The following is a 25,507-nucleotide window of genomic DNA, read 5'->3' on the forward strand; positions in this document are numbered from 1 at the left end:
TTCCTTAGACATCAGAAGCCAGAACACTACCCTACTAGCAACTGAATTTTGAGTCTACAAAGAGACTTCTCTCTGAAGCGTTTATACAGAATGATTCCCAGGCAGGGTTCCCTCATCAATTATTAGTCTAATGACAAATACACACGATGTACTTTACGATTTATTACAAAGAGCAACATCAGAGACAGGAAGTTTATTCGTTTTCCTCGCTGCGAAGTCTGGCGTTGGGGTTTGTGACTTTGATTGCAAGCTGTGCAGCTCTCTCCACAATTGTCTTACGGTTTTTAGAGGAAACATTGTGGGCGATTTCTGCGCAGAAAGACCTGTGAGGAAAAAAAAGATGGCTTTCAGCATTTTATAATCATGATAAATTTATATAACACCAGCCAAGTTCCACGGCACTTTATAAAATGTATAACACAAGTCTTCCAGTAGTTTTACAGACAATGGTTACAGAATAAAAACAATTGGAATAGAGGGCTCCGCGCACAAGAAGTTACAATAAGTCCCAGAACAATATATTTACATATTGATGGTGATTTTTCTTAAGCTACATCTAACAACAGCCAAAGACTGATGAGATTTGGTGAAGGGCCACACGTTTCTAAATCCTGGTACACAAACACATATGGTCTGTCAAAAAAAAATAATACATGGCTGTACCTGTTCAGCATTAAATGTACATGAGTCAGGTACAAAAGATCTTTGTGTGATCCTATACAGAGCAGTGCTGTCCAGGGGGTCTTCCAAACAGTTTACCAAACACAAGTATGGGACCAATTATCCAGAATGCTCGGAGCCTGGGGCTTTCTGGATAACAGGTCTTTCTGTAATATGGATCTTCATACGTCTACTAGAAAATCATGTAAACATTAAATAAACCCAATAGGCTGGTTTTGCTTCAAATAAGGATTATATTTTACTTTGGATCAAGTACAAGCTACTGTTTTATTATTACAGAGAAAAAGGAAATCATTTTTAAAAACTTGGATTATAATGAGTCTATGGAAGATGGCCTTTCCGTAATTTGGACCTTTCCTGATAACTGTTTTCTGGATAACTGATCCCATACCTGTAGCTCCTGAACATAGGGTAAGGTCACACTGGGCGTTTCAGGGAGTTTTAGTCGCCTGGTGACTAATCGCCTCGTCTTTGCGGCAACAATCTCCACAAATGCCTTCCCTCACTCTTGCGCTGGCTAAAATGAAAAATAGCCGGCACTAAGCACACGTGCGATTCGTTTTCCAAAGTTGCCTCACGAGGAAATTTCGGGTGACTTCATAAAACGAATCGCCGCGTGTGCTTAGCGCCTGCGGTTTTTAATTTTAGCCAGCGCAAGAGTGAGGGAAGGCGTTCGGGGAAATTGGTCGCTGCAAAGACGAGGCAATTAGTCGACAGGCGACTAAATCTCCCCGAAATGCCCAGTGTGACCGTACCCTTAGTGTAGTTGGTGTTCAAATTAAATGCTGATCTATACACAGCCTCGCTGTAAATACCCAGATTTGGTTAAGAGATTTCAACCATACTTCCTGAACACATACCTCATTGAGCTCCAGCCTTTATACATTACATTTTTGGCTAACTAACTATATTAGAAACATTTTTTATTTTGCAAAGCCTATCTATTTACCCAGTTTTTATTTTTACACTGAGCGGTTCCTTTATGGATACCTGGGATCAAAAAAACAAAAAAACATAGGAAAGCCCAGGATGTGAGCCAGCTGGGGTAAGAGGACAGTTAATGAAGTCACAGATTAACAATCCCCCCACCAAGCATTTCTACCTTTCATTCTCCTTTAAGTAAGGAAAAGGATTGAGATTCCTTCTAGTTATAAACACCGATTATATTTCAGGTATACATACAGAATACGACCAATATAAAGTCTAACAATATGATGTTACTTACTTGTTGCTCATCATGAGAACCTCCAATTCTTTGATGTTGTGCACCAGAAACTTCTTAAATCCTGTGGGCAACATGTGTTTTGTCTTTTTGTTGCTACCATAACCAATGTTAGGCATCAGGATCTGTCCCTTAAACCTTCTGCGGGCTCTGTTATCAATACCTCTGGGTTTGCGCCAGTTACGCTGTTAAGAGGAAAACAGACTAATCAGGAACAGGAGTAACAGTAAATGGTGTTAAACAACATGCTATGTAGTAGCACCGACACAAACCTTAATCTTAACATAGCGATCTGACTGGTGGCGGATGAACTTTTTTGTCCGCTTCTTCACTATCTTTGGCTTGGTGAGAGGTCTGAGGGCCGCCATGGTTCCTGAAAAGAAATAAGGAATGGTTTGCAGTAAAACTGTAAAATATAAGTTGCATACAGGTATACAGTGTTTCAGATGTGAGATGTAGCCAGGAAAACATTTCTTATATCTAATTTTAGTAAACACCGTGATTTCCAACATAGTGCTAGTTAGTGATAGGGCTTCTGTCTGTCAAAGCAGCTTCTGCTGGATTACAAACACCTGATGGCAGTTTTGAAGAGATCCGTGTAGCCCAGCACAGTTGCAACAACTGAGGGAGCCTGAGGCCACTGCTCCTCAGTGATGGTGACAAAGTACTCCATTGACTTCCATTGGGATTAAATTAAAGGAACAGTTCAGTGTAAAGATAAAAACTGGGTAATTAGATAGGCTGAGCAAAATAAAAAATGTTTCCAATATAGTTAGCCAAAAATGTAATGTTTAAAGGCTGGAGTGACTGGATGTCTAACATAATAGCCAGAACACTACTTCCTGCTTTGCAGCTTTTTTGGTTTCTACCGATTGGTTACCAGGCAGTAACCAGAGACTTGAGGGGGGGGGGGGCACATGGGCCATAACTGCTGCTTTTGAATCTGAGTTGAATGCTGAGGATCAATTGCAAACTCACTGAACAATTATGTCCCACGTGCCCCCCCCCCCCTTCAATCACTGACTAACTCAGAGTTAGAGAGCTGAAAAGCAGGAGGTTGTGTTGTGATATCCAGTCACTCCACTTTTGGATAACTATGAGAATTTTTTTTTTTTTTTTCCTCAGCCTATTCACCCAGTTTTCATTTTTACACTGAACTGTTCAAGTGTGCCTGTGTGCAAGGACCATACATGGGCCAACTCAGGTTGCCAACATGGCCTCTCCAAACTCAATAACGCCAACTTTATTGGCTAGTGTATGCCCAGCAGATCTGGTAGTGCAACGTCAGCAATATAAAGGGGTACAAAGGGTGTGTTTCAGGTGCAAAATGGCCCTGCTGCCTGCCAGTGACTTGATGGGAAAGCATATCGCACCAATACGGAAAGGCAGAAAAGCATATTTGATTTTTTTTTTGGAAGCTGAACACTCCACGTGCCATAGTTGCTATTGCTTGGGTGCATATTTATCTCCACTTTTTACTCAATGATAAATAGACCACTTAAAGGCATGGTTCACCTTTAGGGCAGAGACACACATGGCGATTCGGGGAGATTAGTAGCCCAGCAACAAATCTCTTCTTCGCTGCCCGAACTGCCTTCCCGCCAGCTACAATATAAATCGCCAGTGGGATGGCACTCGGATCGCTTTGTTTTTCAAAGTCGCTCGAAGTTTCTGAAAATGAATCGCTCCGAGTGCCATCCCGCCGGTTAATCTGCCCCAGTAGCATTGTGTGCCCCTGCCCTAAAGTTAATTTTGTAGGTTATAGAATGGCTAATTCTAAGCAACTTATCAGTTGGGCTTCATTTTCTTTTGTAGTTTTTGAATTATTTGTCGTTTTCTTCTGACTCCAGTCACTGACACCATCTAAAAACAAATGCTCCACAAGACTAAATGTATTGTTAGCGCTACATTTTATTACTCATCTTTCTATTCAGGCCTCTCCTATTCATATGCCAGTCTCTTATTCAAATCAAAGCATGGTTGCTAGGGCAATTTGGACCATAGCAACCAGTGCTGAAATTGCAAACTGGAGAGCTGCTGAATAAAAAGATAACTCAAAAACCTCAAATAAAAACCAATGGCAAATCGTCTCAATAGCACTCTCTACATCATATTAAAAGTTAATATAAAGGCAAAAAACCCTTTGTGGTTTCTCTTCTGCTCTACTTAAAGGGAATCTGTCGTCATTTTAAACTTTTTTTTTTTTTGCATTTTTATAAAAAACACACATCCGTGTGTGTGTGTGTGTGTGTGTGTGTGTGTATATGTATATATATATATATTATATATATATATATATATATATATATATATATATATATATATATATATATATGTGTATATATATGTGTATATATATGTGTATATATTTATTTTTGAAACGTAAGTGGGGCAGTGATCACAGGACTATCTTATTTTAATCCTTCTGAAGTGGTGTCAGTGGGAGCTTATCTTGATACCTGCCTATTGTTCAATTGACAGGCTCAGCAGACAAGGCTCTATTTACATTACAGCAGCTTGTAGGAGGGAGGGGTAATGACATCACTCCAACTTGCAGTGCAGCAGTAAAGTGTGACTGAAGTTTATCAGAGCACAAGTCACATGACCTGAGGGCAGCTGGGAAATGTCAAAATGTCTAGCCCCATAGCAAATTTTAAAATTAGATATAAAAAAATCCATTTCTTGTTTTGAAAAACGGATTTCAATGCAGGATTCTGCTGTAGTAGCACTATTAACTGATACATTTTGTAAAAAACATTTTTTTTCCACGACAGTATCCCTTTAAAGGAATAGTTCAGTGTGAAAATAAAAACGGTGTAAATAGATAGGCTGTGCAAAATAAAAAGTGTTTCTAATATAGTTAGTCAAACATGTAATGTATAAAGGCTGGAGTGAGCAGATTTCTAATAAAACAGCCAGAATCCAACTTCCTGCTTTTCAGCTGTATAACTCTGAGTTAGTCAGCGACTTGAAGGGGGGCCACATGGTACATTTCTGTTCAGTGAGTTTGTAATTGATCCTCAGCATTCAGCTCAGATTCAAAAGCAACAGATATGACCCATGTGCCCCCCCTCAAGTCTCTGATTGGTTACTGCCTGGTAGCCAGGGTAACCAGTCAGTGTAAACCAAGAGAGCTGAAAAGCAGGAAGTAGTGTCTGACGGACATGTTATACATCCAGTCACTCCAGCCTTTTTCTATACATCACCTTTAAAAAGAGGATCAAATGAACTTTAGCCAGCAGTTTTACCATCTGATCAAGAGTTAAATTCCTATAATTATTTCACTACATTAAGCTTCCTCCAAAAAGAAAAGCAATGGGTAGTCAAAACAATTCTAATTAGCAAGGGTATCTACATCCACCCAAGTAGGCCAAGTGTATGAACGTTTATTTGCCAAGGAATGAAAATAGGCTTAAAGAAAGAGTAACACCAAAAAATGTAAGTGTTTTAAAGTAATGAAAATATCATGTAGTGTTGCCCTGCACTGGTAAAACTGATGTGTTTGCTTCAGAAACACTACTATTGTTTATATAAATAAGCTGCTGTGTAGCAATGGCAGAAATTGAAAAAAGCATATATGGCACAGGTTAAATAGTGGATAACAGATAACACCATTATGTTCTACAGAGCTTATCTGCTGTGTAACCTGAGCCTTTTCTCCTTTGAATGGCTGCCCCCCAGCTACACAGCAGCTTATTTATATAAACAATAGTAGTGTTTCTGAAGCAGTGCTGGGCATTATATTTGTATTGCTTTAAAACAAATACATTTTTTGATGCGACTTTCTCTAAACACCTTAACAAGTATTTCTACGTGGAAATGGGTTTCTTGGCAAGATCTCAGCATCAATTCTGGATTACAGACAACCATGCACGGTGTGTAGTTAACTGATGGCCAGGGATGCACCGAATCCACTATTTTGGATTCGGCCAAACCCCCGAATCCTTTGCGAGAGCTTCGGCCGAATACCGAACCCTAATTTGTATATGCAAATGAGGGGTGGGGAGGAGAAAACTTTTACTTCCTTGTTTTGTGACAAAAAGTCACGCAATTTCCATCCCACCCTAATTTGCATATGCAAATTAGGATTCGGTTTGGCCGAGCAAAAGGATTCGGCCGAATCCTGCTGAAAAAGGACGAATCCCGAACCAAATCCTGGATTCGGTGCATCCCTACTAATGGCATATATCTATAGTACACCCTGGCCATTGCTTATGGCCTAAATCAACATTTACTTTGCAAAGCAGTCCTTGTAGGTTTTACTTCTTTACCACATGTACCAGATTACCTTCCTCAAACCAGCACATAACACTGGCTAAGGAATGGGTAAATCATCTGAAATGATCTTCCTCCTTTGGAACATGCTGTGTGAGCAACACTGCTCCCCAGTCAAGAACCTGGAGGTTGATTTAAAACACTGCGATGCCCTCTGCTGCCATGTTACTAGGGAAGTCAAAGCTGTTTATAGTGATGATCGATCACAGAGGCCCAATTCATCTGATAATATAAAACCATCTGGCTGGGCCACTGCCTGCTCAACATGATATATGGCAGGCACAAATGCACACAATGCGTAAGGCTAATTTTGTAGCCGATATGTTTTTGCAATAATTACTTTTAGCCGGTGTACCTGCCATATACAATTTTAACCAGGGATTACCTCCTCCAGCACCTGGAGCCCAGGTTTCTACTCAGGAGATTCTAATCTAATGTGTTTATACTCAGATATACTGTTTACATGTTGCCCATGGCTGCTCAGCAGTGATCAACACAGAAATATGAGGGAGCCAGACCTGAGGACTGTCAACCCCACTGCCTTATATCAGCAGATAGGCAGGACTGTACCAAGTACAACACAGGGGTCCAATTATATCATTTACATTCCAATTTAAAGGAGAGGAACACTCTAAACCTGCTGCCTAGTACCACTGGTAATTGGCTTTTATTTTCACCACTGGTGGGAATGCCATGTAATTGCCTCGCTTTTCTAATGCCGAGTCTGTGTAGGTAAAAGCCGCTCTCCCCTCAGCAAAACAGCGAAGTATATTCCTATAGAAGGACGTTTATTTACCAAACCTTTGAGTCCTGAGTCATAGCAATAAGACGACGCTCTCAGGGACTACGGCGAGTGAGAGGAGCCATATTGTACCGAGCTATGCCAAAGTAGACCGGAGAAGCAATCTCCTGATAAAACCATCAAATAAATAACGCGGTGCTTCGCGTCGGCAATGACCGCGGAAAACAGAGGCACGTAGAAGGGAACACAAATAAAGCAAAACACGTACGGATGGCGACAGATTTACTTACCGGTTCGAGATGTCCGCCTTCTCCGTAGACAGCCCGATGAAGAGAGAGAACAAGTGAACCCGGAAGGGGTAAAGAGCAGTGAGCGACTTCCGGAGACACAGCGCCACTCTCAGTTGCGGCGCCTACAGGATATTACAGCTAAGTGATTCTGTACCTTGAGGAAACGCGGGTGGTGGTGTAAATGTAATTAGCTATGGTAGTGGCTGTGTTTTGCTTGCAAGCAGTGAGCGGTGACCAGCGTTGTTATCTCGAACACGTGAGGAGATGTCCTGAAATGTTAATACGTGACAATGTTTAAAATCACTTTATTGAGCCTTTTTGTTCACTTCTCAATCATATAATTGACGAGTTCCGGTTTTGGGAATGATTTGCTGGATGAGGGAAGCTCTCTCTGGCATAGGTCCTCTTGGGCTGTGGGGCCGGCCTTGTCCTGCAGTTTACCCCAACAAATGTTGACTCATCTACCTGCACAAATAATTCCTTTAAGCAGCTGGGCTTTTAAATAGTTCTTTTTAATACTATTGCTATTTTACTAGTAATTTGTGTCCTCCCCAGCATCCTGTTTATATTATGGATACTCCAAATCCAGTGTTTTGGCCAAATCCTGAATCCTTCCTAAAAGATACAGCTGAATACTGAACTCAGTCCAAACCCTAATTAATATATGCAAAGGTGAACCAGGAAGGGTGAAAATTGTTTTAATTCCCTGTTTGTATGACATCAAGTCACCTGATTTTAGGGATTCAGATTCGGTTCTGCTATATACTTGGATTTAGCTGAATCCTGCTGAAAAAGGCTGGATCCTGGATTCAGTGCATCCCTAGTATATATATATATATATATATATATATGTATAACAAGGGAAAGTTGTGCTCACCAGTAAAAGTGGTGAGCACAACTTTCCCTTGTTTGTTATAGTTATACAGGAGCAGTGACCAGCTCCATGTTGTAGCTCCCACCCTTCCCAACTATAGTCAGGTGATCCCACTGGTGTCTAATAAATGGGCAGCCAAGTTTGGGAGTTTTACTTTGAAAGCAGCTAGTAAGGTAAAATTGCAGGTAAAATTTAGTCCCTTTGTAAACTGTATAATGAAGCAATATAATTCTTAATGAATCAGATGAAAATTGAGCATAGGACTGGCCAGATATGGGATGACTTTGACGTAGTTGGCCATCTTAAATATATTGCAATATATGGACAAACAATCCCTGTTTTGTTTAAAGGGTAAGGCATTTTTCAGTAGCAGTATGCACAAAATGTCTCTGTCTTAAATATATTGATAATGGGTTGAGTGCAGAGGAATCTTGTATTTGTCTATATATATATATATACACAATATACAAGAGCCATGAATATCCTGTAAATTATATCCTTAGAAACATTGCTTAGTGATGTCATCGGTTATAATCTGAGTTTAGTGATGTCATTTCTGTCACATGACTCAGTGAAGCTTGCATATTATAATAAATAAAGTACCCCATGTTGTAAAATATGAGGATATTAGACAACTAAACACTATTAGACAATAAAACAATACCGCAGGAAGTCGGTACTCTCAAAAAATTGTTCATGTGCCTGGGTGCAGAATCCACAACTTTATCCACTTCAATTCCAAAGAGATCCGCACTTGAAAAAGACCTGTGAGTGTGGATCTCTTTGGAATTGAAGTATATATATATATATATATCCTTGATAAAGGCCCTAAGGTTGTCCGAAACGTTGGGTACACAAGTATGAAAAAATTTGATTATATTCAAGAAATCGGAATGCGGGTCTGTTGAAGAATAATATGTATACACATTTACTCTAGCACCTGGAGATTGAGAAAAGACTGGCTTTGAGTGCAAGCGCTTGGAACTGTATAAATACATACATATATATAGATTAGTTGAAAAAAGTTAGAAACAAGAGAGGATTGACTAAAGTTGCCACCCTGAAAGTGTTTCACCGGCCTACCTCTTAAATCACCAGCTAAGGTTGAAACAGTTATTACAGATTTACCGGCAAATTTGTAATCCCCCAGTGTTCAGATCGTAGCCTGCCCAATTACACCTCTCCCCCACTGCTAGGCCTGGACTGGCAATTTGTGAATTTTGAGGAGATGCTGTAAAATGCCATAGACAGTCACTATTTACTGACAGGTGGGGGATGTGTCTACTTGAAATGTCATTGCCTATTTTGAATCCCAGATCTGGCCTGCCACCCACCCAGTAATTCTCCCAGTCTGGCCCAATGCATGCTGTCATCACAGTCAACTCACTATTTATTGTTAGTGCATGTTTTTATTACTCATCTTTCTACTCAGGCCTTCTCCTATTCATATGCCAGTCTCTTATACATATTACTGCATGGTTGCACTGGTAATTTGAACCCTAGTGAACAAGCCCTTTAAAATTAGTCAGCTAAATATAAAACTTTTTATAGGAATATTTAAAAAAAGTAAAAATAGAAATTTAAAAACCGATAAAAAAAGTTATATTGTACAGATCATCCATCTGATGAGAGAGATCTGTGCCCATATAAATACTGAACACAGATACTACATACTCTACTATGGGTACAGTCCCACAATGAGGCAACTTGGGTCAGTTAACTCCTGCTTTCATGAAGATCGGAAGACATAAAAGATCCACTGCAGAGGAATGCAGTCACATAGGCCCGTGTGTAAGAGCCCTTAGCTAGGAAGCATTCTTTACTGCAATATCACAATTTAAAGGGCATGTAAAGGCAAAAAAATAAAATCCCATTTTTACTTTCGTTTATGAAAAAGAAACCTATCTCCATTATACTTTAATAAAAAAATGTGTACCGTTTTTATAAGAAACCTGACTGTATGCAGTGAAATTCTCCCTTCATTTACTGCTGTGGATAGGAATTGTCAGATGGTCCCTAACTGCTGAGCAGGGAAACAATCATACTTATGAACAGCAGGGGGAGCCCCTGCCTTAATTTCCAGCCATGCAGAACTCAAGCAGCTTTGTTTATGACGATCCCTAAGCAGCCCAGACCACACTGAGCATGTGCACAGTCTTAGTCTTGCAAAGATTTATAACAAAGTTACAAGATGGTGACCCCCTGTAGCCAACTTTAAAAGCATAAAGCATTTCGTATACAAAATACAGCATTTCTAGCCTTATTCTATTTTAGACTTTACATGCCCTTTAAAGATTTATGCAAATGGTATAGAACATTCGTCAGTATATCTGAGAGCATGTTGTGTTTTTACAGTGTTTTGGGCATCTTACTGACTAGTTAGTGATGCAAAAAGCAATACAAGTCCCAGGCAGCTTTCCTTGCTGTATTAAAGAATTATACAGAAAGGTGCTGTGTTCAACAGTTATTATTTGTAAAATATTTTTTCATGAAAATATGTCTATACACATCTTATATTTGTATAATATTACCCATTGCCAGAGCTGTTAATGATGCTAATTTTTCTTTATTTATTGTTTAAATTCAATGCATGTTGAATTTAAAGTCAATTCTTTTGGCAAGGGAAAGTCTTTTGGATGAAATGATGATTATGTAACTGTTGCTGCTACTGGTTGTTTGAGGCCACTCGGAGACACTTTTGGCAGATAGACGCGGAGTTTATCCAAAAGTTGTCCTGGCCAGAACGCATTCTCCTCAGAGGTCAGGAAGCAGTGAGGGTATCTCTTCACAACATTGCTAGAGTAGAAAGAAAGAAATCCATGAGGATGGAATACAAATTCCATTTAAATTATATTATTGCTAGAAAACACTGGAGCTCATGCTGAAAGCTGCCACTGCTTTCTGGAAATTGTGATTCTGCAACAGCTGGCAGGGTGTAGGTTGGACATCTCTACTATAACAAGTCATCTCAAAGTCATGAGGCTAAAATATAATAGTCCTAGATGTGTAGGTAGGGTCAGGTATACCATCATGGGACACTACACTGGTACAGGGGGATCATCCATTCCTAAATGCAACACATATAAGTTACACAATTTAGGATGTTTAACCACAGAAGGTTTAGCTGTCATGAAGTGAGGGACAGACTATGCTGAGTCAACTCCGATACAAAATTTGCATGAGGAGCAGGGTGATTCAGAAAAAACCTCCCTGGCTGCCCCAGACCCACAGCACCAGCAGGCACTTCTGGCTCACCCAGGGAGGGGTCTGCTCCTCTCTAGTTATGCCACTGCATTTAAGGGGCAGATTTATCAAGGGTTGAATTGAAAAGTATAAGTTTCGATTTTATTTATGGTCAAAAATTTGATTAGAGTTTTTTAAAAAATTTAAATACGATTTTCGAGATTTATCATACTGTGGCCCTTTAAAGGAGAATTCAACCCTCCACAATGTTTTCTTTCAGTCACTACATCTGCATATGTTTTGAGGGCCCCAGCTGAAATTCAAACTTTATGTGGCATATACTTTTCTTTATACGTTGGCATATATCTCAACCTATTCAAGGTAACTCACAGGATTCAAACATAAATTGGATATCCCCTTTGTGTAATAAAGTTAATCGCTCAATCACACAGTGGTGGGGTTCACCAGGTCCACATAAACTTCAGGATACAAATAATGATTCCACTGGAGAGCTGGTTACAAAGCAGTGTAGTGTTTTTATTGAAGATGCATAAGCACTACATGTTTCGGACCACACAGGTCCTTCCTCTGGTGCAGTTGGGTGCAAGGACCTGTGTGGTCCGAAACATGTAGTGCTTATGCATCTTCAATAAAAACACTACACTGCTTTGTAACCAGCTCTCCAGTGGAATCATTATTTGTATCCTATTCAAGGTAACATTGCTGTTTAGTTCAGTAAGTATCGCATCTTAGCGGCCGCCATATTGTCTTGTATCCTTCCACATTCCAATACTTCCCTCTTTCGCCAGGACTTCAGTAGAGACTCTGCGCATGTGCGAGATTTCACATTCGGGTCCCAGCGTTGCAAATGAGCATGCGCACTGTTGGTGAAAGGCTTACTGCGCATGTCTGTATCGACGCTTCAGACAAGAGAGGGGAGGGGGAGAACGGCTCTGCAGCAACGCAGGTCTTTGCAAAGCAGCTTGTACAGGAGTGGACACACGGCTATTGGTAATGTATTTGGGGGTCAGACAGGGTCACATACAATAGTCTGTAGCTGTTTTACTAGTGAAAGAAAATACCAGAGGGCTAACAAGAGGGGTTGAATTATCCTTTAAGAACTCAAATTCGACTATTCGACACCTAAAACCTGCAGAATTACTGTTTAAAGAGATACTGACACCAGAAATTGAACCTTTTTTTTACATCTACCATAAAACTGACTTTGCATGCTTCTTATCATTTTGCCATAAAGTATTTGCCCAATGCTTTTCCATTACCTGTCTGATTTTAAAAAGTAATGTTTTAGTGTCGGTATCACTTAAAGTAAATGGGAGAGGTCCAGGGATCAATTCGGAGTTGTTTGCAGCCTTCCTGACATTCGAGTTTTTTTCAGAGAAAAAACATGAATTGAGTTTTTTAAATTCGAATCGAATTCAAATCAAATTCAGTTCAAGTTTTCAGGTTGACTAAATTCATCCGAGTTTAAAATGTTTTATTTTATTAATACATTTTGAGTGGTCGAATTTTGAATATTTAGGGGAGTTTTAAAAAATTCGCATGAATTCGAAATTCAACCTTTGATAAATATGCCCCTAAGTGTTTGGTAAAGAAACACAGTAACCCAGGGTTGGTTTGCCCAGTACAAGAATGACATCTCTGTTCATCTGTTTAGAGATGCATGGAAAACACGTGCAGTTCTATTAGCATTTGTCTAGTTGGAAACAATTTTTTATTGGCTGAGTCTTGTATGACCACTGACCCGATCATGTCCTGAAACTGTTCAAATGTGATCCAGCAATTCATGGTTTCCATCCCAGCCTCTTTGCTCCCCCGTACTTTGGCTCTGACCCGGTTCACATATTGTTCTGGTGGGTATGGTGTTGAGCTGGGAATGTTTTTATGAAAACCGCTTACAGAGATGGATGTCTGTGTGTCTCTGGGAGACCTAGATGAAGTGACCAAACCGAATACATATTATTATGCTTTATTTATATAGTGCCCACATATTCTGCAGCACTTTACAAAGGTTATATACATCATTCACATCAGTCCCTCACAGAAGGCGAAAGATTGAGGAAATAACAGTGATGTTTGACAGGGATGCAGAGAGAGCAATAAATAGATGGAATGAAAAGAGGTCGGGTGGATATATATTTCTCTGTATCCATATACTGTATTTTCTGTGTGCAAATTGTTCACTCAAAGTTCTTGTATGCTGTGTGTGCAAATGTGTGCTTTCTTTTGCGTGAACTCTGTGTGCAGAGCAAAAGATGGCTGAGTACTGAATAATGTTAGTGCATACAAAAAGTTCTGTGCATTGCTCAATTAGTTGTGTGCTTTGGTGTGATATCTTGTGTGCAAGGCCTACAGAGAACAGATGTTATTAAACCACAACTCCAGCAACTCCCAAACAGCCTTTGACAGTCAGTCAGATACCGATATCCTACATAGTATTAAAAACTGTAGTTACACAAAATATGGAGGGTCTTGTGATGGACAGTCACTGCTCCAAGATGTAGGTACATGTGCACACATGTATATAACAAAAGCCATAACTAACCTATAAAATATATAGTGAATATTGTATCCCCTCTTGTCAAATATAAGGATATCGTAAATCACTTAGGAGTTTAATGACCATATTAAAGCAATAAGGGCGAGTGCTTTTATACTCCGTGGTGATTTTTAATATCCTCATATTTTACAGCGAGTACATTATTTATTATAATACAGATTTCAGTCATATGACACAAATGACAACACTTAGCACTGATTACATCACTAAGCACCGTTTCTAAGGATAGAATGTACAGGGCTATATAAGGATATAATTATTCAGGGCTCTTGTGTATTATTATTGTATGGGATATCAATACTTTTGTTGAAAACCAGCACCACCAGTGCAGATAGAGAATAGGTGTGCGGAAGCCCCATAACATTTGTATCACATGACAAAACTTGATGCATGGCATTTTCAGTCAAATTTTTGCCATGGCATAAAAATCCCTGCATCATGTGTATATATATATATATAATACACAAAAGCCATGAATATCTTGTAAATTATATTCTTATCAACGGTGAGTTCTGATGTCATCAGTTATAAACGGTGAGTTCTGATGTCATTTCTGCCACATGACTTACTGAAATTTGTGTATTATAATAAATAAAGTACCCCCCAGTTGCAAAATATGAGGATATTAGAAGTTACCTCTGAGTTTCATGACCTGTATAAAAACTGCCTTCGGCCTCGTGTTTTTATATGGTCATGAAACTCCTCGGTAACTTTTAATATCCTTATATTTTACAAGAGGGGGTACTTTATTCACTATATAATCATATCTGCTATGTGTAAATCCTACAGTTTGGTATGGGCCTAAAGCACAGTGCGCAATTTTAAAGGGGTTGTTCACCTTCCAAACACTTTTTCAATTCAGTTGTTTTTAGATTGTTCCCCAGAAAGTTTTTTTTAAACTTTTTTAATTACTTTCCATTATTTAATTTTTAGTGTTTTTCCAGAATCTAAGTTTAAAGTTGAATGTCCCTGTCTCTGGTGTTTGAGTCTGACAGCTCAGCAATTCAGGTGCAGACTCTTACCTGTTACAATTTGCTCCATTAGTTGATACATTTCTCACCAGCGTCTCTGGAGTATTAGCAACTATTGTATCAACTCTAACAGTTGCCTGTAATGAAACTCAGAGATTCTGTTCAGAAGGGACAAAGATAAGAAATGTGTCAACTAAATGTATCCATTTGGAACAGTTTACAGGGTCGGCGACCCCCCCTCCCAGAGTTGCTTCAGAAGGTGAAAAAATGACACTTTACACTTCAATATTAGAAAAACGGTCACACATAGAAAATAGAAAGTCAGTAGAAAAAGTAGTTATTTCTGGTAATTTATCTAAAAACTACTAGTTGTTTGAAGGTGAACCACCCCTTTAAGTGGTGACAGAAAAATACCACACTTCCTTAGCTACGCTGGTATACATGCTGCACGTTTTTAAAAAGGTGTTCGACAAAGGTAATGTGTGACATTAGCCATATTATATAGCATATATATATATAAAATTCTCTTATATGGAACACAACTAACCCTTTTAGAGGAATGATCCACGCCTCCCTCCCCAGCCTGTGGTTTTCCTTTACTGAAGTTTGTCTCTTTTTAAAATATTTACTGTTGGCAGGAGTTGTCCCAGGTTGTCTCAGTTGTCTGAGCTGTTGTCCTGAATCACAGATCAGTTTATCCCCAGGATAGAGTAAAGCTGCTCGAAGAAACACAGGAGAATGAAATTCACAAAAAATTCAGGCCAAATGTTAGGGGAGTTACACTACTCACTAACCACCAAGGCACTTGTTAGGAATAACTATTTAGAACTAGATAGAACTAAAGAGATGCTATCAAATAAAATTGATTCCCTTTAGAACTAGATAGAAATAAAGACATTATATTAAATAAAATGGGAAACAAAATAATAGCAGATTAACAGTATTAAAGGAACATTATACCCCCAAATGAACACTTAAGCAACAGATAGTTAACATCATATTAAGTGACATATTAAAGAATCTTAGTAAACTAAATATACTTAAGCAAATATTGTCCTTTTACATCTCTTGCCTTGAACCACCATTTTGTGACTGTAACAGGAAGAAGTGTGGAAGCAAAAGATAGAACTCTTTTTTTGGCTCATGTGACCTAACATGTATAGTTTGTTTAGTTTGTGTGTGAATTCTACGATCCCAGGGGGCGGCCCATATTTTTTAAAATGGCAATTTTCTATTTATGATTACCCAATGGCACATACTACTAAAAAACTATATTGTTATGAAAATGGTTTATTTACATGAAGCAGGGTTTTACATACAGTACGAGCTGTTTTATGCATTATATTTTTATTGAGACCTACATTGTTTGGGGGGTATAGTTTTCCTTTAAGGGACAATGTTACTTTGCATGGGTATAGAGGTTCTATGCAGACACAGATCCCCCCATATTCTCACTTATGAACCTTGTCTGGCTGAAAGGCACAATTTTTACCCTGCACCTATGGTAACGTAGCAGTACATTGCAGCGGGATACATTTAGGAGGTATTTACTAAAACTCCCATCCACAAATTGAACTAATTTATCAATCATTCTTCTTGAAAAAGTCGGAGCCGGAAAAATGCTGCGACAAAACCGAGGGTCAATTAGATTTGCACGATTGAGGCTCTGAAAACTCGACTTTATCAAATTGTCCCTGCGAAAACTCAACTTTATTTAAACCTGACTTTATAGGATTATCCAGTGCATATCACAATGTCAAGGAACAGCTTCAGGGACAGGAGGTTTTCAGATGGAGTATTTTCGGATTCAGTTTTATAGCAGCTTTGGGTTATAATGCATATCTGAAAATTTGAGGGTTTTTTGCCTCAAAAAGTTTGAGTTTTCCCTCTTTAAAAGACGGCCAGAAAAACTCAAGGTTTAATAAATGGGCCCCTTAGTCTAAAACAGTTTGGCATGCAGGCACATATGCATGGCATTACCTTAAAGTGATACTGACACAAAAATTATTCTTCAAAATGTTAATGTCCATTAAAAATGACCTATAGCTCATGTTGATCATTTTTCTCTGATCTGCTTTTGTAAGTAATTGTTACATGAAGTTCCTAAATCTGTTTTGCCAACCTGACTGTCTCTTCTCAACCTGTCAGTTAGGGTTTATATTGTTAACAGACTCAAATATGGCAGCCCCCTCATAGAGTAACATGGGGATCAGATGTGTAATATAAAAGCATCTGCAAATACTTTTATGGCAAAATATAGATCACAAGCAATTTTATGATATATGTAAAAAAAGGTTTCATTTCTGGTATCTCTTTAAGAAGAAAACCCATTACCTTTATATGGCCTCACCTTTTTCCAGTAAGCATTCTGACAAGGACACTCCATGGTTCTGGCAAAGCTCTAGGATCTGATGATATTGCTCAAGGCATTGCCTTCTGTACCTATTGACTGTCTCGCTAACCTCATCTTCTAGCGTAGAGGGGACCGAATGTGAATCCACAGCAGCATTGCCAGAGCGTACCAAGCGGCACTGCTCCAACCACTCTAACAATCGAGTGTTACTCTGTTGAAATTCATAACAGTTATTTTATATGAGGTTATTAACAAGGGGCAAAACTAGAGAGAGAGCAGATGGAACTCACAACAGCAAATGTGCTAAAATCCTTAGGGTATTTTATTGAGATCACCACACAATGTTTCAGGGGTTGCTCCCCCTTTCTCAAGTGCTCTTGAGAGCAACCCCCAAAATGTTGTGTGGAGATATCAATAGGTTATAGGTTTTTGATAAATGAAATGAACTAAACAAGTTTATAGCATATATATGTATCCTTTAGGCCCTAGGAACACTGATGTACTAGTGGAATACACGACATTTGGTGTTGCCTTACCTTGGCTCTACGCTTTGTTTCCCTATAGCCCTTTCCAATTTCCTCCATGTCTTCATATGTCATGGGCCTCCTCTCATCCAGACTAACTGAAGGCACCTGTAGAAACTGGCTTCCCTCACTTTGTTCACTCTTCCCTGAAATGGATGCTGCCTGTGGATTCCATATCCCACTTTTCGAAACGGGTGTCTCTGCAGCATGCTGGACCACATTTTGTTCTGCTGTGGGAAAAAGGAACTTTTTAAACTAAGGCCATGCACACTGCCGATATGGTCCCCCTGTCACACACAGCTGATTTTAGGCAGAAAACACTCATTCGCTTTTTCTGCAAAGTGATAGGTGTGAGGCACTGTTAATTATACAGTTAATTAAAAGGGGTCTTGGCATTTCACAAATTAACCAGTAACACATATACATTATTCATATATATATATATATATATATATATATATATATATATATATATATATATATATATATATATATATATACTGTACACACATTTGCTCGCTCTCTCAACCCCCACCTAATGGTGCCTTTGGAAGAGATTATGCTAAATAAAGAGAAAAGCAGGTATGGTCTGTCTCCCCCCAAAGGTAACAATTTCTTTTTTTCACTTAGGATAGGACTGACGCATGTACACTGCCTTGACGGGGCGCGTCAGCTTATGCATGCTTTGTACAAACTTTGTAACTAAAAGTTACAGTTCAGTTGTGCAAGAATATTTTTTCAGGAGGTTATATATATATATTGAGAGTGCTGGGGCTAACTTGTTTAGTATGTTTATACATATACACACACACATATATATATATGAAAAAGGGGGGGTGAAAAAGGTGCCAGAATGTTATGCATCCCCCAATGAATCCAAATGCTATGTTTTTTGCCCAGGTCAGTGCTTACTTTAAAGGGCATGTAAAGGCAAAAAAATAAAATCCCATTTTTACTTTCTTTAATGAAAAAGAAACCTATCTCCAATATACTTTCATTAAAAAATGTGTACCGTTTTTATAAGAAACCTGACTGTATGCAGTGAAATTCTCCCTTCATTTACTGCTGTGGATAGGAATTGTCAGATGGTCCCTAACTGCTGAGCAGGGAAACAGTCATACTTATGAACAGCAGGGGGAGCCCCCGCCTTACTTACCAGCCATGCAGAACTCAAGCAGCTTTGTTTATGGTGATCCCTAAGCAGCCCAGACCACACTGAGCATGTGCACAGTCTTGGTCTTGCAAAGATGTTTAACAAAGTTACAAGATGGTGACTTTGAAAGCATAAATTGTTTGATTAGGCTTGTGGTGCAGTAAGTTCATGTTTATATTTAGTATACAAAATACAGCATTTCTAGCCTTATTCTATTTTAGACTTTACATGCCCTTTAAGAAAAACAGGCACCAGTCTCACAGCCATTTTAATTACCTTTCTGAGGCATCCTTAGTACTGACTGGCACTCACTTAGTCTTCTTATGTTCGCACGCTGGCCAGCAAGTGACGCTGTTGTAATAAAAAATTCATTGTGTTAGTGGTACATAATTTCCTTAATATCTTGGAATCTTGAAAAATATAATGAATGTAAATTTCAAACTGCTTAGAATAGCACTCTGATCCATTTTACATTAACTTCATTTAAAGGTGTACTTATCCCTTAAAGGGGTTGTTCACCTTCTAAAACACTTTTTTCAGTTCAGTTGTTTTCAGATTGTTCTCCCAGAAATAAAGACTTTTTTCAATTACTTTCCATTATTTATTTTTTACTGTTTTTCCAAAATCTAAGTTTAAAGTTGAATGTTCATGTCTCTGGTGTTTGAGTCTGGCAGCTCAGTAATTCAGGCGCAGACTCTGAACTGTTACAATTTTGCAACATTAAGTTGATCCATTTCTCAGCAGCTTCTCTGGAGTATTAGCAACTATTGTATCAATTCTAAGATAAGAAATGTAACAACTAAATAAATTTAGAACAGTTTACAGGGTCGGCGACCCCCCCTCCCAGAGCTGCTTCTAAAGGTGACAAATAACACTTTACCCTTGAATATTAGAAAAACGGTGACACATAGAAAATAGAAAGTAATTGGAAAAAGTCTATATTCTGGTGAACTATCTAAAAACAACTAGGTGTTTGAAGGTGAACAACCCCTTTAAAGGTGTACTTGTCCCTTAAAGATCAAAAAGCTAAAAATAAACAAGATACAGGAATGAAACCTGTAATCCAGAATGTTCAGAACCTGGAGTTATCCGGAAACGGGATTTTACGTAATTTGGATCACCATAACTTAAGTTTGCAAATAAATAATTTAAACATTAAAAAAAAACCTATAAAATGATTTAGCCTTCAATAAGGATTAATTCTATTTTTGTTGAAATATGTACAAGGTACTGTTGTATTATTACACAGGAAAAGGAAATCATGTTTAAAAATTTGAATTACTTGTTTAAGACTAATGGAGATTGGCTTGTCGTAAATGGGAGAGTTTTGTATAATGGGTTTCTGGAATAAGAACCCTATACCTGTACCAGGTGTGTCAGATGATCTAAACTGACAGCAGCATTGGAGCAGGCAAATTTATCAAGGGTCGAATTTCGAGTTCATGGGAGTTTTTAAAAACTCCCATGAACTCTAAATTTATAAATAAAATAGAATTTGTCAAAGTCATTTGAATAGGATGGAGTTTGAAAAAATCGAATTGAAATCGATTCAAATTTGATTTTAGTTTTTCAAACTCGATTGGAGTTTATTCTGCGCAAAAAACTTGAATGTCAGGAAGACTGCAAACAACTCCAAATTGATCCCAGGACATCTTCCATAGAATAAAACAGCAATTCAGCAGGTTTTAGGTGGCGAATAGTCTAATTCAAATTCTTAAAGGACTAGTATATAATTCTCAAAAATTTAATTCGATTTTATTAAAAACTCAAATTGAATTCTAACAATTCCCCAGTCGAATTGCACAGTTTTGACCATCTAGCTTAGGCTAGATCTGATGGTGCCATCTAAGAATAGGCACAGCTAGTGTAAGGGTCCCACTGCCTTCTTTCATAAACATTTTGATTTGTAATTTTTCAGTTACACACTTTACTAGTCACTGGTGTCTTTTCAGTTATGTGTTTTTTTTGTTTTGTTTTTTTTTTTTAATTCTAATCTTTCAGATTTTTAGGGGGTTATTTATCAAGATCCGAAAATATGTCATTCTTTTCTGAAATCTACTCCAAACCAAATTCACACAGGTTATTTCCCCTTATTTATCAATAGATTTTCCCGAAAAAATTCCAGTGCGGGATTTTCCAACTGAAAACGATTTTTTTTCGTCTTTCTGCCCGAAAACCACAAAATCTTCAATAATTATATTAAACCCAGCGCATATCAGGATATCTTCGGGACTTCGTCCATTGACATATACAACCTTGGCAGGTCTCAGATGGCGGATCTTCAGATTCTGACTTTTTCCATCCACGGGGTATAATAAATCCTGAAAAATTTGCAGGTTTTTTTTTTCCACTAAAAGTTAGAATTTTATAGTAACATTTTTTTTTAGTTTTTGCCATTCGGACCTTAATAAATAACCCCCTTAGCGTGTCGGAATTTTCTTCCAAGGGTAAGAAGATCACTTTGCTCTGTCTCCCTAGAATAATGACAGACCCTAAACTTCTAGTTCACTTGCATTACCTGACTTGGCGGTCATCCATCCTCTAGACCCTTTCCTGTTCTGTAGTTTCCACTGATGCCTTCCCTTAGAAAGCTCCTTGTAGTTTATATAATTGGGATCTTTATTACTGAGTGAGATGACCAAGTTATCAAACTGAATGTCACTGACTGGAATTGCAGCCTAGTCGGAAGACAAAAACCAGAATTAAAAAGGAACATAGATTGCATATAAAGAATTGTAAATTGTTCATTGCGAATTAACCTATTTTGTTGCTTTCTTTGTTGCCATGAAGCTCAGATGATTGACTAAAGAATTTACAGTATTTCAGCTACAAAACATACCTCTTTCCTCACAGCTTTCAGGTCACTGCTGGAAATTTTCTTCATTTTGCCTTTATCTGTCTGATTGTACAGATCTACCAGACGTAAATGGTGTTTTCTCAGATACTGATCCAAAATGGCCAGTGCATCCGGGTTAGGCTGCTTGATAGAGGGTCTGGCCATTCCGCTCTGGGGGCTCTTTCTAATGCTGTGATCTGTGTTCTGAGACATCCCACTAATAATCTGCAATAATAACCAGTTTTATTTAGTATAACCCTGATCCTTTATTCACAGGACATTGCTTTAATCATATTATATAACACTCACAGACATCTAACTGTTGCACATTATGTTATCGTATATTGAGTTTAATAACCAATGAGTGATTTGGACAAACAAATTCTACTTCACCTATATCAAAGAGCTGCAGGTTGCAGCTGCAATCTGTTTCCCCTTCCCTACAATGAACACAGAAAGTAACATAGTAAGTTAGGTTGAAAAAAGACACGTCCATCAAGTTCAACCTTATAACTCTATTTTAACCTGCCTAACTGTTAGTTGATCCAAAGGAAGGCAAAAAAAAAAAAACCCCCATTGAAACCTCTCCAATTTGCCTCAGAGGGGGGAAAATTCCTTCCTGACTCCAAGATGGCAGGTGCCCCATTAGAATGCATATAGAATGGCTACACCAGCATAAGTTTGTATCAGAGTATACATCAATAAAGTAAAGAAGTATGAAAACAAACGTGCTTTAGAGAATATCCTACCGTGTCTGGCAAGGTTGTAAAGCATACATGGCTCTGAGAACGTTTATCGGTTATCCTCTCTTCCACTCGGCATTCTAGCTCAGTGAGGAATGGTTTTCCTTGAAACCACTTCTTTAAGTCTCCCATACAGTCCAGCTGGGCACGAAATTTCTTCCTCTCTGCTATCCAGTCAGCACAGCTCTGAACAGCCTCCCCTTCCTGACTTGTTACAGTATCACTCATTGCTTTAGTACTGATGCTCGAGACATTAGATAAAGCCCCATCTGGGTCTGAGGTTCCAGGCACCAGTTGTTCCATAGGGGGAGCTATGATCTGTCGTCTCCTTGACGTTGGAGGGCCAAATGTCCTGCAGGCCATCTTGAAGAGGAGAGTCTTTTGCAGATCTCGCTGATAATGTTTGCTTATTTTGTCATCTGTAGTTAGGGGACTGTCTAGGAAGGAAACCTCTTTGGCCATTGTCCAGTGTGGTGCCTACACAAGGGACAATACTATTTATTTAGATATAGATACAAAGGTGCTATTAATATATATATATTTTTTTATATGTATATATATATATATATATATATATATATATATATATATATATATATATATATATATTGAACCCAAATAAAGCCCTTTTGATGTTGGTGGTCGAGGACAAATGCCCTCTTAGCCAATTGGAGCTTTAAAACTACATTATACTGTAAATATCGCACCCCCTTTTTGTACAATATACAGACGAGTTCCATGATCATATAAGGCCTATATAAAGCTGAAGGCCTCGTGCATTTATCATACAGGTCATGGACCTCCATGGTGTTCAAGGACTATATAAGGGCACAAGGCTTTACACCAAATGCTTTCACCCATATAATTACGTCTAATATCTCTTTATATAAAGTCTCTAAATATGGGGTATAGTATGTGTCATAATACACACGTTTCAGAGTCATGCAACACACATGACGAGAACCAAGGCTACACCTGCACTTTATTTGATTGCTTACTATAATTATGATTCGAGGCTTCGTGCGTAACAATCATACATTCAAAAGCAGACTTAGAGATAAAGAGGAGGGGGTTCTGGTAAGCTTGGGGATCTATCAGGAGTAGGGTTGCCACCTGGCCGGTATTTTACTGGCCTTGTCAGTAAAAATGATGCTTGATGCAGGCGCGTTTCATTACGTTCGCAATGCCGCCCCAAGGCTTACCTTAAGATCTCTGATGGGAGGCCCAGTGAGGGGCGCATTGCTAGCTCAGAGTGCGAAATATCGCTCTCTGCGCTAGAAAATCCGAATTTTGGCTCTTAAAGTTACCAGGAACGGCTTTTTGCCGCACCTGGTAACTTCTGGGGAGCTGCCGTCTGAGGCAAGGTACTCACCTTGACTCATGGCAGAAACACCCGACTTGATGCCTATGTTATTAATAGGAAAAAACAGCAAGAATATTTGTCCAGAAAAGATGGCAACCCTAATCAGCAGTGGATGATGGGTATTTTCAAAAATTCAGGTATGTGCATCTTGCAACAGCAACCCAGTGTTGTTCCACTTTAATCCACTACAATTTACAGGCAGCAACCAAAGGATATTACAGTGTGGAAACAGCTGGAGGGCTGCCTGCAGGAAGTTAATCATTGATTTATATACTAGGATATGTAGATCATCCAAAAGGGCCAAAGGGATGTTCTAATATCGGAGGCCTGTACCCTACCACAAAACTGGCAACATTCACAGGTGATGTTACAAGGAGTGGAGAATGAGTAGAGAGACAGACAATACGCAGGCAAATGAGGCTAAACACATCAGAATCTGTGACAGATGAACTTCCGTTGTTGCTGGGGGGTCCCCTGCTCACCTACCTGATCCGGCAAAGGAAACGTGCACAAACTTGTTTGACTTCGTTTCCATAGCAATTGCCCCGCCCCCGCTTTCAATACGGAAGTTTATACAAACAGAACTCGGTCACACGAAACCTGCAGGGAATCATGTGACATACCACGTGGGTTAGATCCCGGCTTCTGTATATAAAATGGGACCGCGAAAAGTTCATACACGACTATTCAACTATGGTTGTTATAGTAATGCTACTCTCCGGCTACAAAACTGTACTCTGACTGTATTTCCTCGCTATTGTTATTCTCGCCTTTGCTGTACTTTTTACCTTGTTCTTTTCCTTTTGTCTTTTTCTCCAATTTGTCTTCTTTTTGCCCATTTTGTTTTTCAGTTGCTTAAAGAGTTGGTTCACCTTTGAGTTAACTTTTAGTGATGTAGAGAGTGATATTCTGAGACAATTTGATTTTTTATTATTTGTGTTTTTTTTTGTTTTTTTTTTAGTAATTTAACTTTTTATTCAGCAGCTCTCCAGTATGCAATTTCCACAGTCTTGTTGCTAGGGTCCAAATTACCCTAGCAACCATGCATCGCTTGAGTAAGAGACTGGAATACGAACAGTAGGTGGGCTAAATGGAAAGATGAGTAATATAAAAAAAGTAGCAATAACAATCCATTTGTAGCCTTAAAGATCATTTGTTTTTGAGATGAGCGGGTCGCTGGGTCGCATTTGAAAGCTGGAAAGAGTCCGAAGAAGGAGGCAAATAATTAGAAAACTATAAAAAAATAAATAATGATGGCCAATTGAAAAGTTGCTCCTAGTTAGCCATTCTATAACATACTAAGGGTGGTGGCACACCTGGCAATTTGGGTGAGATTAGTCGCCCAACGACAAATCTCTTCTTCAGGCGACTGATCTCCCAGAAATGTCTTCCCGCCAGCTAGAATCAGTGTCGGACTGGGACACTAGGGGCCGCCCAAAAACCTTAGACCAAGGGCCCACTCTAAATAATCTTATTCTTCCTCTCCTCACTCAACCTCTATTCTCATAGTCTCTTTTCTTTACATACTATAAATGATTATTCCACCTATTTAGCCTCTTTTTCTCATAGAAATAGGGAATGACCATGAAATAGGCCAAATGTTTAGCAGCACAAGGGCCCACTGACACCTGGGCCCACTGGGACTTTTCCTGGTGGGCCAGTCTGACACTGGCTAGAATCTAAATCGATTTGGCTTTCCAAAGTTGCCCCAAGTTTCCT

At 38.8% G+C, this 25,507-nt stretch overlaps 2 protein-coding genes across 4 annotated transcripts; both read right to left on the reverse strand.

Annotated features, from left to right (window-relative positions):
* Positions 1–148: 148 nt before the first annotated feature.
* Positions 149–7,254, reverse strand: rpl32.L (ribosomal protein L32 L homeolog). The gene is made up of 4 exons (NM_001093837.2): positions 7,211–7,254; positions 2,176–2,276; positions 1,907–2,088; positions 149–323 (listed from the first exon to the last, which is right to left on the reverse strand). The coding sequence occupies exons 2-4, from the start codon at positions 2,269–2,271 to the stop codon at positions 194–196; spliced, it is 408 nt and encodes a 135-aa protein (NP_001087306.1). The 5' UTR covers positions 2,272–2,276; positions 7,211–7,254; the 3' UTR covers positions 149–193.
* A 3,380-nt stretch (positions 7,255–10,634) lies between these two features.
* LOC108714641 (EF-hand calcium-binding domain-containing protein 12) lies at positions 10,635–24,356 on the reverse strand. 3 transcript variants are annotated; one of them, XM_018259045.2, is made up of 10 exons: positions 24,275–24,356; positions 22,432–22,902; positions 21,686–21,907; positions 21,365–21,524; positions 19,123–19,197; positions 17,706–17,920; positions 17,167–17,380; positions 15,364–15,532; positions 13,030–13,215; positions 10,635–10,880 (listed from the first exon to the last, which is right to left on the reverse strand). In XM_018259045.2, exons 2-10 carry the CDS (start codon positions 22,885–22,887, stop codon positions 10,733–10,735), a joined length of 1,845 nt encoding a protein of 614 aa, XP_018114534.1. In that variant the 5' UTR covers positions 22,888–22,902; positions 24,275–24,356; the 3' UTR covers positions 10,635–10,732. The 3 variants fall into 3 exon arrangements, with proteins under 3 accessions (XP_018114534.1, XP_018114533.1, XP_018114535.1); XM_018259044.2 differs by having other exon boundaries at positions 17,706–17,923; XM_018259046.2 differs by lacking the exon at positions 13,030–13,215 and having other exon boundaries at positions 17,706–17,923.
* Positions 24,357–25,507: the final 1,151 nt, after the last annotated feature.

Source organism: Xenopus laevis, chromosome 4L (genome assembly GCF_017654675.1).
Source record: "Xenopus laevis strain J_2021 chromosome 4L, Xenopus_laevis_v10.1, whole genome shotgun sequence".
NCBI lineage: Eukaryota > Metazoa > Chordata > Amphibia > Anura > Pipidae > Xenopus > Xenopus laevis.